At 43.1% G+C, this 15,825-nt stretch overlaps 1 protein-coding gene across 1 annotated transcript in view; it reads left to right on the top strand.

Annotated features, from left to right (window-relative positions):
• Nucleotides 1–15,825, top strand: part of LOC311120296 (fibulin-5-like) — a gene marked incomplete at both ends in the record, with an annotated part of 31,346 nt that overhangs the window by 810 nt on the left and 14,711 nt on the right. Inside the window, 2 exons of the mRNA XM_084194922.1 lie at nucleotides 80–256; nucleotides 14,936–15,058. Of these exons, the coding sequence (XP_084051048.1) occupies nucleotides 80–256; nucleotides 14,936–15,058 (300 nt within the window). The remainder of the gene's footprint in view (nucleotides 1–79; nucleotides 257–14,935; nucleotides 15,059–15,825) is intronic.

Here is a 15,825-nt window from a genome sequence, read left to right as displayed (position 1 = left end):
ATAATTGAAATTGTTGCGTATAGCGTTTATATTTTTGTCCAGTATATATTAACTGATCTATTCATGTCCTACTCTGTAGTGATAATGATGAAGATGCCCCCTGCCAGAGCCATCTCAGGTGACCCCAGGAAGGGTCTAGGGGTAACGGAGGACTATCTCCTCTCTAAACTCCCCCCGGGTGGGAAAGACGTTCCCTTTGTCCTCCCCACGTTCATCCAACTAGCAGGCTCACGCTACCATCCACCAGGGCTACACAGTATGTACCAATCAACCAACCAATCAATGTCTTTATTACAACCACCATTGTCTGGGCTTTTCTAAGAGTGAAAAATGGGGTCTCGTCCAAAAATAGGGAAGGGTTTTCTAACTTATTTTTTGCTTTGGGGAGGGTTATGTGATTTTTAAAAAATTGGGAACAGGAGGGTAGTGCATTTTTTGTTGTTGTTTACATTACCCATTTTGCATGTTTTACTAGATAATTTCCTCCATATAGCCACATTTCCTCATCCGCTTGCAGGCACCTCCCCTATCAAGGTGTTTTGGTACTTAGTTCTTCTGCACGCTTAGTATCCAGTCCACTCTATCATACCCTCTATCCTAGTATCCAGTCCACTCTATCATACCCTCTATCCTAGTATCCAGTCCACTCTATCATACCCTCTATCCTAGTATCCAGTCCACTCTATCATACCCTCTATCCTAGTATCCAGTCCACTCTATCATACCCTCTATCCTAGTATCCAGTCCGCTCTATCATACCCTCTATCCTAGTATCCAGTCCACTCTATCATACCCTCTATCCTAGTATCCAGTCCACTCTATCATACCCTCTATCCTAGTATCCAGTCCACTCTATCATACCCTCTATCCTAGTATCCAGTCCACTCTATCATACCCTCTATCCTAGTATCCAGTCCACTCTATCATACCCTCTATCCTAGTATCCAGTCCACTCTATCATACCCTCTATCCATAGTGAGATTAGTGGTAGATGGATCGTTTGTCCAGATCTGCAATAGGTTAACTAGCAATCATACCACACATAAAATCATTCAAATATGCACACATTTTCTATATAACTCCACAAGAACATAGAGGAATAGCTGATAGGCAGCAGAGAGGTCAGGTGCAGCAGAGAGGTAGGGTGCAGCAGAGAGGTAGGGTGCAGCAGAGAGGTAGGGTGCAGCAGAGAGGTGGGGTGCAGCAGAGAGGTAGGGTGCAGCAGAGAGGTAGGGTGCAGCAGAGAGGTGGGGTGCAGCAGAGAGGTAGGGTGCAGCAGAGAGGTAGGGTGCAGCAGAGAGGTCGGGTGCAGCAGAGAGATCAGGTCCAGCAGAGAGGAAAGGTGAAGCAGAGAGGCAAGGTGCATCATGAAAGAACAGTGAAGACATGAGACACACAGCTCAAAAAGCTCTCCTATTGATCTTGTTTAGGCCCATACAAATTTAATTTACTATATAACGGATGCCCCTCTTCACATTTCTCAAAATAGTACAAATTAACAAATAAAATAGTGATTCATTTGAAACTATTCTTTTTAAACTATTCTTCATGACAAATTGAATGAGGTGCTTCGCAATTGTAGTATTTGAGGTTCGGTTAAATAGTGTTGAATCGAATCATGGGAATCAAAATAATCATTTGTGAATCGCAAACAGTATTTATTTGCTGTAGCCTTCCTTTAGAATTGTGTCACTGCAAAATGCTTTTTTTTCATATATTTAATATCCGATGAGCTGAAATGGTAAAACCACACGGACACCGTGGTGAAGAAGGCACGACAGCGACTCTTCAACCTCAGGAGGCTGAAGAAATGTGTCCTGTCCCCGAGGGCCCTCAGTGTTCTACAGGAGCACCGTCGAGAGCCTACTGTAATGCTGCATTACAGCCCGGTACGGCAACTACACCGCCGGGGACCGCAAGTTTCTACACAGAATGTGGTACGCTCAGCCAAACGCACCATTGGGTGCACACTGCCTGCCCTCCAGGACACCTACAACACCAGGTGTCGCAGGAAGGACAAGAAGATCATCAGGTACCTCAGCCATGTTCTGTTCTCCCCAGACACAACTCTAAAGGAAGGCTACAGGTTTTTGCTCGCCTGAGGTAGAGTATCTCATGATAAGCTGTAGACCACACTATCTACCAAGAGAGTTTTCATCTATATTTTTCGTAGCTGTCTATTTACCACCACAAACCGATGCTGGCACTAAGACCGCACTCAATGAACTGTATACGGCCATAAGCAAACAGGAAAACGCTCATCCAGAGGCGGCGCTCCTAGTGGCCGGGGACTTTAATGCAGGGAAACTTAAATCCGTTTTACCTCATTTCTACCAGCATGTTAAATGTGCAACAAGAGGGAAAAAAACTCTAGACCACCTTTACTCCACACACAGAGACGCATACAAAGCTCTCCCTCGCCCTCCATTTGGAAAAGCTGACCATAATTCTATCCTCCTGATTCCTGCTTACAAGCAAAAACTAAAGCAGGAAGCACCAGTGACTCGGTCAATAAAAAAGTGGTCAGATGAAGCAGATGCTAAGCTACAGGACTGTTTTGCTAGCACAGACTGGAATATGTTCCGGGATTCTTCCGATGGCATTGAGGAGTACACCACATCAGTCACTGGCTTCATCAATAACTGCATCGATGACGTCATCCGCACAGTGACTGTACGTACATACCCCAACCAGAAGCAATGGATTACAGGCAACATCCGCACTGAGCTAAAGGGTAGAGCTGCCACTTTCAAGGAGCGGGACTCTAACCCGGAAGCTTATAAGAAATCCCGCTATGCCCTCCGACGAACCATCAAACAGGCAAAGAGTCAATACAGGACTAAGATCGAATCGTACTACACCGGCCTCCAACGCTCGTCGGATTTGGCAGGGCTTGCAAACTATTACAGACTACAAAGGGAAGCACAGCCACAAGCTGCCCAGTGACACGAGCCTACCAGACGAGCTAAATTACTTATATTCTCGCTTCAAGGCAAGTAACACTGAAACATGCATGAGAGCATCAGCTGTTCCGGATGACTGTGTGATCACACTCTCTGTAGCCGATGTGAGTAAGACCTTTAAACAGGTCAACATTCACAAGGCCGCAGGGCCAGACGGATTACCAGAACGTGTACTACGAGCATGCACTGACCAACTGGCAAGTGTCTTCACTGACATCTTCAACCTCTCCCTGTCTGAGTCTGTAATATCAACATGTTTCAAGCAGACCACCATAGTCCCTGTGCCCAAGAACACTAAGGTAACCTGCCTAAATGTCTACCGACCCGTAGCACTCACGTCTGTAGCCATGAAGTGCTTTGAAAGGCTGGTCATGGCTCACATCAACACCATTATCCCAAAAACCCTAGACCCACTCCAATTTGCAGATCGCCCCAACAGATCCACAGATGATGCAATCTCTATTGCGCTCCACACCTGGACTGCCCTTTCACACCTGGACAAAAGGAACACCTATGTGAGAATGCTATTCATTGACTACAGCTCAGCGTTCAACACCATACTGCCCTCAAATCTCAACACTAAGCTAAGGACCCTGGGACTAAACACGTCTCTCTGCAACTGGATCCTGAACTTCCTGACGGGCCGCCCCCAGGTGGTAAGGGCAGGTAACAACACTTCCACCACGCTGATCCTCAACACGGGGGCCCCTCAGGGATGTGTGCTCAGTCCCCTCCTGTATTCCCTGTTCACTCATGACTGTGTGGCCAGGCACGACTCCAACACCATCATTAAGTTTGCCGATGACACAACAGTGGTAGGCCTGATCACCGACAACGACGAGACAGCCTATAGGGAGGAGGTCAGAGACCTGGCTGTGTGGTGCCAGGACAACAACCTCTCCCTCAATGTGATCAAGACAAAGGAAATGACTGGAAGAAGAGGACCGAGCACGCCCCCATTCTCATCAACGGGGCTGTAGTGGAGCAGGTTGAGAGCTTCAAGTTCCTTGGTGTCCACATCACCAACAAACTAACATGGTCCAAGCACACCAAGACAGTCATGAAGAGGGCACGACAAAACCTATTCCCCCTAAGGAGACAAAAGATTTGGCATGGGTCTTCAGATCCTCTAAAGGTTCTACAGCTGCACCATCGAGAGCATCCTGACTGGTTGCATCACCGCCTGGTGCTCGGCCTTATTATTTTCTAAATTGTCAAAATAGTTAAGACATCAAAACTATGAAATAACACATATGGAATCATGTAGTAACCAAAATAAGTGTTAAACAAATCAAAATATATTTTATTTTTGAGATTCTTCAAAGTAGCCACCCTTTGCCTTGATGACAGCTTTGCACACTTGTGGCATTCTCTCAACCAGCTTCATGAGGTAGTCTCCTGGAATGCATTTCAATTAACAGGTGTGCCTTCTTAAAAGTTATTTTGTGTGTGGGGTGGGGTGTATACTGAAGATAGCCCTATTAGGTAAAATACCAAGTCCATGTTATGGCAAGAACAGCTCAAATAAGCAAAGAGAAACAACGGTCCATCATTACTTTAAGACATGAAGGTCAGTCAATACGGAACATTTCAAAAACTTTTAAAGTTTCTTCAAGTGCAGTCGCAGAAACCTTCAAGCGCTATGATGAAACTGGCTCTCATGAGGACCGCCACAGGAAAGGAAGACCCAGAGTTACCTCTGCTGTAGAGCATAAGTTCATTAGAGTTGCCAGCCTCAGAAATTGCAGCCCAAATAAATGCTTCACAGAGTTCAAGTAACAGACACATCTCAATATCAACTGTTCAGAGGAGACTGCGTGAATCAGGCCTTCATGGTCGAATTGCTGCAAAGAAACCACCACTAAAGGACACCAATAATAATGCTTGGGCCAAAAACCCAAGCAATGGACATTAGACCGGTGGAAATTTGTCCTTTGGTCTGGAGTCCAAATTGGAGATTTTTGGTTCCAACCGCTGTGTCTTTGTGAGACGTGGTGTGTGGGTGAACGGATGATCTCCGCATGTGTATTTCCCACCGTAAAGCATGGAAGAGGAGGTGTTATGGTGTGGGGGTGCTTTACTGGTGACACTGACTGATTTTATATAGAATTCAAGGCACACATAACCAGCATGGCTACCACAGCATTCTGCAGCAATACGCCATCCCATCTGGTTTGGGTTTAGTGGGACTGTCATTTGTTTTTCAAAAGGACAATGACCCAACACACCTCCAGGCTGTGTAAGGGCTATTTGACCAAGGAGAGTGATGGAGTGCTGCATCAGATGACCTGGCCTCCACAATCCCCCAACTTCAACCAAATTGAGATGGTTTGGGATGAGTCGGACTGCAGAGTGAAGGAAAAGCAGCCAACAGGTGCTCAGCATATGTGGGAAGTCCTTCAACACTGTTGGAAAAATATTCCAGGTGAAGCTGGTTGAGAGAATGCCAAGAGTGTGCAAAGCTGTCATTAAGTCAAAGGGTGGCTATTTGAAGAATCTCAAAAATAAAATATATTTTGATTTGTTTACGACATGATTCCATATGTGTTATTTCATAGTTTTGATGTCTTCACTATTGTAAATGTAAAAAATAGTAACATTTAGAAAAACCCTTGAATGAGTTGGTGTGTCCAAACCTTTGACTGGGACTGTATATATATATATATATATATATATATATATATATATATATATACAGTCATGGCCAAAATTGTTGGCACCCCTGAAATTTTTCCAGAAAATGAAGTATTTCTCACAGAAAAGTATTGAAATTACACATGTTTTGCTATGCACATGTTTATTTCCTTTGTGTGTATTGGAATAACACAAAAAAAAACAGGAAAAAAGCAAATTTGACATAATTTCACACAAAACTAAAAAAATGGGCCGGACAAAGTTATTGGCACCCTTTCAAAATTGTGGATAAATAAGTTTGTTCCAAGCATGTGATGCTCCTTTAAACTCACCTGGGGCAAGTAACAGGTGTGGGCAATCTAAAAATCACACCTGAAAGCAGATAAAAAGGAGAGAAGTTGACTCAGTCTTTGCATTGTGTTTCTGTGTGTGCCACACTAAGCATGGAGAACAGAAAGAGGAAAAGAGAACTGTCTGAGGACTTGAGAACCAAAATTGTGGAAAAATATCAACAATCTCAAGGTTACAAGTCCATCTCCAGAGATCTAGATGTTCCTTTGTCCACAGTGCGCAACATGATCAAGAAGTTTGCAACCCATGGCACTGTAGCTAATCTCCCTGGACGTGGACGGAAGAGAAAAATTGATGAAAGGTTGCAACGCAGGATAGTCCGGATGGTGGATAAGCAGCCCCAAACAAGTTCCAAAGAAATTCAAGCTGTCCTGCAGGCTCAGGGTGCATCAGTGTCAGCGCGAACTATACGTCGAAATTTGAATGAAATGAAACGCTATGGCAGGAGACCCAGGAGGACCCCACTGCTGACACAGAGACATAAAAAAGCAAGACTACAGTTTGCCAAAATGTACATGAGTAAGCCAAATTCCTTCTGGGAGAACGTCTTATGGACAGATGAGACCAAGATAGAGCTTTTTGGTAAAGCACATCGTTCTACTGTTTACCGAAAATGTAATGAAGCCTTCAAAGAAAAGAACACAGTACCTACAGTCAAATATGGTGGAGGTTCAAAGATGTTTTGGGGTTGTTTTGCTGCCTCTGGCACTGGGTGCCTTGACTGTGTGCAAGGCATCATGAAATCTGAGGATTACCAAAGGATTTTGGGTCGCAATGTAGGGCCCAGTGTCAGAAAGCTGGGTTTGCGTCCGAGATCATGGGTCTTCCAGCAGGACAATGACCCCAAACATACTTCAAAAAGCACCCAGAAATGGATGGCAACAAAGCGCTGGAGAGTTCTGAAGTGGCCAGCAATGAGTCCAGATCTTAATCCCATTGAACACCTGTGGAGAGATCTTAAAATTGCTGTTGGGAAAAGGCACCCATCCAATATGAGAGACCTGGAGCAGTTTGCAAAAGAAGAGTGGTCCAAAATTCCGGGTGAGAGGTGTAAGAAGCTTATTGATGGTTATAGGAAGCGACTGATTTCAGTTATTTTTTCCAAAGGGTGTGCAACTAAATATTAAGTTAAGGGTGCCAATCATTTTGTCCGGCCCATTTTTTGAGTTTTGTGTGAAATTATGTCAAATTTGCTTTTTTCCTGTTTTTTTTGTGTTATTCCAATACACACAAAGGAAATAAACATGTGCATAGCAAAACATGTGTAATTTCAATACTTTTCTGTGAGAAATACTTCATTTTCTGGAAAAATTTCAGGGGTGCCAACAATTTTGGCCATGACTGTATATATATATATATATATATACAGTATCTCACAAATGTGAGTACACCCCTCACATTTTTGTAAATATTTGAGTATATCTTTTCATGTGACAACACTGAAGAAATGACACTTTGCTACAATGTAAAGTAGTGAGTGTACAGCTTGTATAACAGTGTAAATTTGCTGTCCCCTCAAAATAACTCAACACACAGCCATTAATGTCTAAACCGCTGGCAACAAAAGTGAGTACACCCCTAAGTGAAAATGTTCAAATTGGGCCCAATTAGCCATTTTTCCTCCCTGGTGTCATGTGACTCGTTAGTGTTACAAGGTCTCAGGTGTGAATGGGGAGCAGGTGTGTTCAATTCTCACACTCCCTCATACTGGTCACTGGAAGTTCAACATGGCACCTCATGGCAAAGAACTCTCTGAGGATCTGAAAAAAAGAATTGTTGCTCTACATAAAGATGGCCTGGGCTATAAGAAGATTGCCAAGACCCTGAAACTGAGCTGCAGCACGGTGGCCAAGACCATACAGCGGTTTAACAGGACAGGTTCCACTCAGAACAGGCCTCGCCATGGTCGACCAAAGAAGTTGAGTGCACGTGCTCAGCGACATATCCAGAGGTTGTCTTTGGGAAATAGACGTATGAGTGCTGCCAGCATTGCTGCAGAGGTTGAAGGGGTGGGGGGTCAGCCTGTCAGTGCTCAGACCATACGCCGCACACTGCATCAAATTGGTCTGCATGGCTGTCGTCCCAGAAGGAAGCTTATTCAAACAGTTTGCTGAAGACAAACAGACTAAGGACATGGATTACTGGAACCATGTCCTGTGGTCTGATGAGACCAAGATACACTTATTTGGTTCAGATGGTGTCAAGCGTGTGTGGTGGCAACCAGGTGAGGAGTACAAAGACAAGTGTGTCTTGCCTACAGTCAAGCATGGTGTTGGGAGTGTCATGGTATGGGGCTGCATGAGTGCTGCCGGCACTGGGGAGCTACAGTTCATTGAGGGAACCATGAATGCCAACATGTACTGTCACATACTGAAGCAGAGCATGATCCCCTCCCTTCGGAGACTGGGCCGCAGGGCAGTATTCCAACATGATAACGACCCCAAACACACCTCCAAGACGACCACTGCCTTGCTAAAGAAGCTGAGGGTAAAGGTGATGGACTGGCCAAGTATGTCTCCAGACCTAAACCCTATTGAGCATCTGTGGGGCATCCTCAAATGTTAGGTGGAGGAGTGCAAGGTCTCTAACATCCACCAGCTCCGTGATGTCATCATGGAGGAGTGGAAGAGGACTCCAGTGGCAACCTGTGAAGCTCTGGTGAACTCCATGCCCAAGAGGGTTAAGGCAGTGCTGGAAAATGATGGTGGCCACACAAAATATTGACACGTTGGGCCCAATTTGGACATTTTCACTTAGGGGTGTACTCACTTTTGTTGCCAGCGGTTTAGACATTAATGGCTGTGTGTTGTGTTATTTTGAGGGGACAGAAAATTTACACTGTTGTACAAGCTGTACACTCACTACTTTACATTGTAGCAAAGTGTCATTACTTCAGTGTTGTCACATGAAAAGATATACTCAAATATTTACAAAAATGTGAGGGGTGTACTCACTTTTGTGAGATACTGTATAAACTCAGCAAAAATAGAAACGTCCCTTTTTCATGACCCTGTCTTTCAAAGATAATTCGTAAAAATCCAAATAACTTCACAAATCTTCATTGTAAAAGATTTAAACACTGTTTCCCATGCTTGTTCAATGAACCATAAACAGTTAATGAACATGCACCTGTGGAACAGTCGCTAAGACACTAACTATATACAGACGGTAGGCAATTAAGGTCACAGTTATGAAAACTTAGGACACTAAAGAGGCCTTTCTACTGACTCTGAAAAACACCAAAAGAAAGATGCCCAGGGTCCCTGCTCATCTGCGTGAACGTGCCTTAGGCATGCTGCAAGGAGGCATGAGGACTGCAGATGAGGGCAATAAATTGCAATGTCCGTACTGTGAGACGCCTAAGACAGCGCTACAGGGAGACAGGACGGACAGCTGATCGTCCTCGCAGTGGCAGACCACGTGTAACAACACCTGCACAGGATCGGTACATCCGAACATCACACCTGCGGGACAGGTACAGGATGGCAACAACAACTGCCCGAGTTACACCAGGAACGCACAATCCCTCCATCAGTGCTCAGACTGTCCGCAATAGGCTGAGAGAGGCTGGACTGAGGGCTTGTAGGCCTGTTGTAAGGCAGGTCATCACCAGACATCACCGGCAACAACGTCGCCTATGGGCACAAACCCACCGTCGCTGGACCAGACATGACTTGCAAAAAGTGCTCTTCACTGACGAGTCGCGGTTTTGTCTCACCAGGGGTGATGGTCGGATTTGCGTTTATCGTCGAAGGAATGAGCGTTACACCGAGGCCTGTACTCTGGAGCGGGATCGATTTGGAGGTGGAGGGTCCGTCATGGTCTGGGGCGGTGTGTCACAGCATCATCGGACTGAGCTTGTTGTCATTGCAGGCAATCTCAACACTGTGCGGTACAGGGAAGACATCCTCCTGCCTCATGTGGTACCCTTCCTGCAGGCTCATCCTGACATGACCCTCCAGCATGACAATGCCACCAGCCATACTGCTCGTTCTGTGCGTGATTTACTGTAAAACAAGAATGTCAGTGTTCTGCCATGGCCAGCGAAGAGCCCGGATCTCAATCCCATTGAGCACATCTGGGACCTGTTGGATCGGAGGGTGAGGGCTAGGGCCATTCCCCCCAGAAATGTCCGGGAACTTGCAGATGCCTTGGTGGAAGAGTGCGGTAACATCTCACAGCAAGAACTGGCAAATCTGGTGCAGTCCATGAGGAGGAGATGCACTGCAGTACTTAATGCGGCTGGTGGCCACACCAGATACTGACTGTTACTTTTGATTTTGACCCCCCCCCCCCTTTGTTGGGACACATTATTCAATTTCTGTCAGTCACATGTCTGTGGAACTTGTTCAGTTTATGTCTCAGTTGTTGAATCTTGTTATGTTCATACAAATATTTACGCGTTAAGTTTGCTGAAAATAAACGCAGTTGACAGTGAGAGGAAGATTCTTTTTTTGCTGAGTTTATATATATATTTATATTTATATATTTTTTTATATATTATATATTTTATATGTGTATATATATATATATATATATATATATATACACACATTAAAATACAAAAACACAGTCATGGGAAGCACAAAAGAACATCACTAATCACCCAGAAAAACAGTTACATTCCTCCACAAATAAGTCCCCAATCAATACTTGAAATGGCCCGAACGGAACTGGAACATCAAGATGAAGTGTATTTTGAATTTTGTTCCAGTGCTTTAAAACTAAAAGCAGATTTACCTAGGAACCTCAGGAGTTAACCAATCCTGTGAACGGGTTAGGCAACTCAGGTGTCTATACTTCAACAGCAAAGTTAGATAAGATGGAGGTTTATGAAGTAGCGCCTTATAAACAAAAAGGAGTAATGTAGAGATCTAGCTAACCTTTTGATACAGTGGTGAGTATCAAAACTGTAATCTGTAACAAAACAAAGGGCATTATGGTAGACGGCATCCAAACGTTTAAGAGTAGCAGCAGCTGCACTTTGTTCAATAATATCACCATAATCAAGAACAAGATAAAAAGGTTGACTGAATAATCTGCTTCCTACTGCTTAGAGAAAGGCACCATCTGTTTCTGTAGAAAATAGCGAACATTAAATCTTAGCTTCTTAACCAGCTCATCTATATGTTTTTTTTAAACATCAAATCCATATAAATCAGAATACCTTAGTATGCATATGCGGGAACACGTTCGATTGGAGAACAATCTAATGAGCGAACATTTAGTTCATCTAAAACATTCTTACGAGAGTTTAAAAACAGCATGCATTTCATTTTGCCCGTATTAAGCAGAAGTTTTAAATCAGCAAGAGATTCCTAAATAGCTATAAAATCTGACTGTAGTTTTGTCACAGCCAGATCAACAGTCGGGGCAATAGCATACATAATAGTATCATCCGGATATAGATTAACCTCTACGGGATCGGTGTCCCATATTTGGGACGGTTGAGCTAATGTGTGCTCATGTGTGATTAGCATGACTGTTGTAAGTAACAGCAAACTTTCCAGGACATAGACATGTCTTATATGGGCAGAAAGCTTCAATTCTTGTTAATCTAACTGCACTGTCCAATTTACAGTAGCTATTACAGTGAAAAAATACCATGCTATTGTTTGAGGAGAGTGCACAACAACAGAAAAACTTATCACGGCAACTGGTTTGATACATTCACCTCTGAAGGTAAGTAATGTACTTACATTCAGTAATCTTGCTCTGATTTGTCATCCTAAGGGTCCCAGAGATAAAATGTAGCATAGTTTTGTTTGATAAAATCCATCTAGATGTGTGAAAGTTATTGTATAAGGTAATGATCCATCATGTATGACATTCCTGGGAGTGTGTAAACTTACATTTTGTATTACCGTATCATGTTTGTATGTTCTCTATAGTTATGTACTTGAAAATGTGTCAATTGACCAATTCGGCACATTTGGGCAGACTTGATACAAAATAGTCCAGTATTGCAATGCTTCACTGGATCAATCTGAAACTTTGCACACACACTGCTGCCATCTAGTGGCCAAAATTGTAATTGCGACTAAACTGCAATATTATATCGTGGTCTCTTGCATTTCAATGATGGAACAAAAAATAAATAGAAAACGCATGTTTTTTTGTTTGTTTTATCTTTTATCAGATCTAATGTGTTACATTCTCCTACATTAATTTCAAATTTCCACAAACTTCAAAGTGTTTCCTTTCGAATGGTATCAAGAATATGCATATCCTTGCTTCAGGTCCCGAGCTACAGGCAGTTAGATTTGGGTATGTCATTTTAGGCGAAAATTGAAAAAAAAAGGGTCCAATCCTTAAGAGTTTAAGTATTTTTTTTTTTAACAGATTGACCAATGGTGTTTATATAAATAGTGAAGAGAACAGGCCCCAAAATCGACCCCTGTGGTACACCTTTATGTACTTAAAGAAATTCAGACTTAACCCTATCAATCATAATGGCCTGAGTTCTGTCACTAAGATAATCATGAACAGGTGTCAGAGCTCAGGCCTATCGAAGGACAACTTATTCAATAAAATAGCATGATCAACAGTATCAAAAGCTTTTGACAGGTCCACAAACAAAGCAGCACATTTCATTTTAGTGTCTAAAGCATTGATAAGATCATTAACAACTATAGTGGTTGCTGTAATAGTGCTATGTCCAGGTCTAAACCCTGATGGGTTTACATTGAAAATACATTTCTCTGATAACAAAAAAGAACCAAGTTGTACATTTACCAAGGATTCAAGAATCTTAGATAGACAAGGAAGCCTTGAAATGGGGGCGATGAATATCAAGATCACTACTATCCCGCCCTTATGGAGTGGCAGCACAAGAGCTGATTTCCATACTTTTGGAATATTTCCTGATAACAATGTTAAATAAAAAAATGTGGGTTATTGAGACACACTTAAGCAGACCAGGATCCAATTGCAAAAGTATGGAAATCAGCTCTTGTGCTGCCACTCCATAAGGGCAGAGATGGTAGTGTTCTTAATCATTATCACCCCAAAGTGGTTATAGATCCAATTGGTCGGCTCCTGGGGATTTCTTGTTGTCTATTGCTATCAAAGCATCCAGGACTTATTTTTTTTTTCTGTAAATAGCCTTAAAGAAAAGCTTTGACTGTCATTTCTCTGATCATTCAGCAAGTTTCTCCTATCAGCATCCAGCCCAATATCATTGTGAATAGGCTTAGAAGTTATTTCAAAGAGATAGCGCGCTGAAATAAAATGGTGATTAAATGCATCAATGATGGCATTTTTTTCCATAATGAGGCCAGTGTCTGAATTCATTTGTTGTGGCAGAGAGGTGGAAGTAGAAACCTTCAGGGATTTGACAGTTTTCCAGAATTTAGCCGGGTTCCCATTGCATAATAATCAGATTTAGCCTTTCTGATTTATTTTACACAATGATTCCTCAGTTGCTTAAAAGCTTGCCAGTCCGGGCCTAAGCCTGTGTTCCTGGCCTTGACCCAAGCATCATCTCTGTTATGAATGACTTCTGATAATTCCGGAGTGTACAAGGCATTCGATCTACCTTTTAACCCTTATTTTTTTGGAAGGGAGCATGATTATCCACAATAGTATTGAAGACATATGCAAAAAGGCTCAAAGCGAAATCAAGTTCAGGGATAGCTGAAATACAATCAAGGTCACTAAAATAAAGATAATGGAAAAAAGCCTCTTCATTGAAGTTTTTTAAGTTCGATTTTTGTATTCTCAAATCTCTAACACAAATAACTGGGCGATGGTCACTAATGTCTTGGGTGAAGACACCAGTAGAAGCATATTTCTCTGGTGTATTCGTTAAGATAAGATCAATCAGAGTTGACTTTGAAGGATCTTTAGGGTTGGGCCGTGTAGGCTTAGTCACCAGCTGGGTTAGGTTTAGATCATTACAAATGTCTTTTAGATTGTCTGAAGCCTGCATTTCCCAGTCAGAATTTAAGTCACCCAGGATAATAACTTCTGATTTAGTAAAAGAAGACAAACTAGTTGACTCCTCGAGTGCACAAAGGTTAGCCGAGGGAGGACGGTAGACTCATATGACAGTTATGGATACGTTCTTCCCCAGACAAAGACTTAAAGAAAAAAATGGCAAATTAGATTTTTAAAGTCACATGGAGTCTCCAACTCAAACAAGCTACTACGTTCAATAGGCGGTTGCTGTCTGATGGTTGATATTAATATAAGATTGTATAGATCTGCACCATTTGGTCTATCCTTATTAGTAAAAGAGGAACGAGTAGAAATTGTAATTACTTTTCCAAGGTTAACACCATAGGGCCTGAGCCCGCAGCCAATGTCAATATGAGGAACTCTCAGAGTAACCAATGATGGAATTTTGTAAACTGATTTACATGGGCTTTGGTTGCTATAGTGCAACAGCCCCAAGTCCTCTATGTGATTTGAAAACCGAGGCGGTATTCAAGTTTATGGAATTCACATATGAACTAAAAGCACTGGGTGAGCAGACTACGATGAAGTTCGTAATCGGTATGCAGTTATGCTTTGCTTATTGGTTGTGTGTTGTGCATTGGCACAAAAACCTGTTGGTGGAAAATCGTTGCATATATTTTATATAATTATAAATATAGCATCAAAATGTTAAATCTGATTTCCCCCTGGTTGATCATTGTCTGTAGCCGGCTCTTATCGTAGTGTAATGAGACAGGCAGGGAAGGTGAGCACGTCCGCGGTGGTCGGCGAACCCTCAACTTCTGGCCCGTTAGCTCTGCGTGGCATCGACTGTGCCACAAAACCATGCTGAAGTGGTCAAGTCTATATCCACGTTTATAAACACAGGGTTACTACAGTTGTTGTTATTTGTGTTGGTAATCATTGTTTTTGAGTTAATTTTATGAGATAGGAGGGTGTGCACATTTTTTATAGTACAAGGGGAGGGTCATGTGAAAATATAGATTACGTTGGGGAGGGGGGTGCATTTAACCCACTCGAACCCACCTCTCTCTGTTCCTCTGTTGCAGACATTGATGAGTGTGAGACAGACTCCCACCAGTGTAACCCCACCCAGGTGTGTATCAACACAGCCGGAGGATACACCTGCTCCTGTACCGAGGGCTACTGGCTGGTCGGGGGACAGTGTCAGGGTAAGAACCTGAGTGTGTGTGTGTGCGGGAAAGTTGTGCAACGAACGGTAAGTTCTGGGGGCTTCCACCCATTACAGACAATGAAATCATATTATTTCAGGGGTAGGCCAGATACTATGCTATATCGTCACTACAACCATTACTATTCACCTCATTTTCAACAGAAATATGAGTGGGTCTGTTTAGGTTTTTTTGTGGGGGACTTCAGGTTAAGCACTTCTGGCCAATAGTTTGCAGCTAGCTAACTAACTCAGTATCGCTTCTCACAACTTTCCAAACATGGATTCACGCAAAACTGGTATTTTATGTTCGGTAAGGGGATGCCACAATAACTGGCAGAAACGGAAGCTGTTCATCGAGCAGGAGTGTTTCGACCACCAAACTTTTTCGAGGAACGAGTACAGTTGTGAGGCGCCTTTCGATTTGTAGCCAGCTGCTAAGGACGAGGAGTCTCTTCGGGCTTTGGCTCAAAGCATTGAACTTGAAGTAACCACCGAACCGACCCTATGTGTGTTCCTATCACTTCATGGACAAGAGGCCGACTGAAGAGCATCCCTTTCCCTGAGAAGTGGCTGGGCTATGACGCTCCAGTACAGCACATCAGGACATCAACACATACAGGTAGCTGTTAGCTAGCTGCTACTCGCTAGCTATCGTCACAGATGGGTGTCCTGAATCAGGCAGAAGTTAGCTAGCTTAGCTAATTATGTTACCAGTTGGTAGCCACTCCTAAGTCCTAACATACTGTAGGTAGCTAACTGTTGCCT

The sequence above is a fragment of the Coregonus lavaretus genome (genome assembly GCF_964263955.1).
Source record: "Coregonus lavaretus genome assembly, contig: HAP1_SCAFFOLD_4633, whole genome shotgun sequence".
Taxonomy (NCBI): Eukaryota; Metazoa; Chordata; class Actinopteri; order Salmoniformes; family Salmonidae; genus Coregonus; species Coregonus lavaretus.
This window is presented reverse-complemented; position numbering and strand designations above follow the sequence as displayed.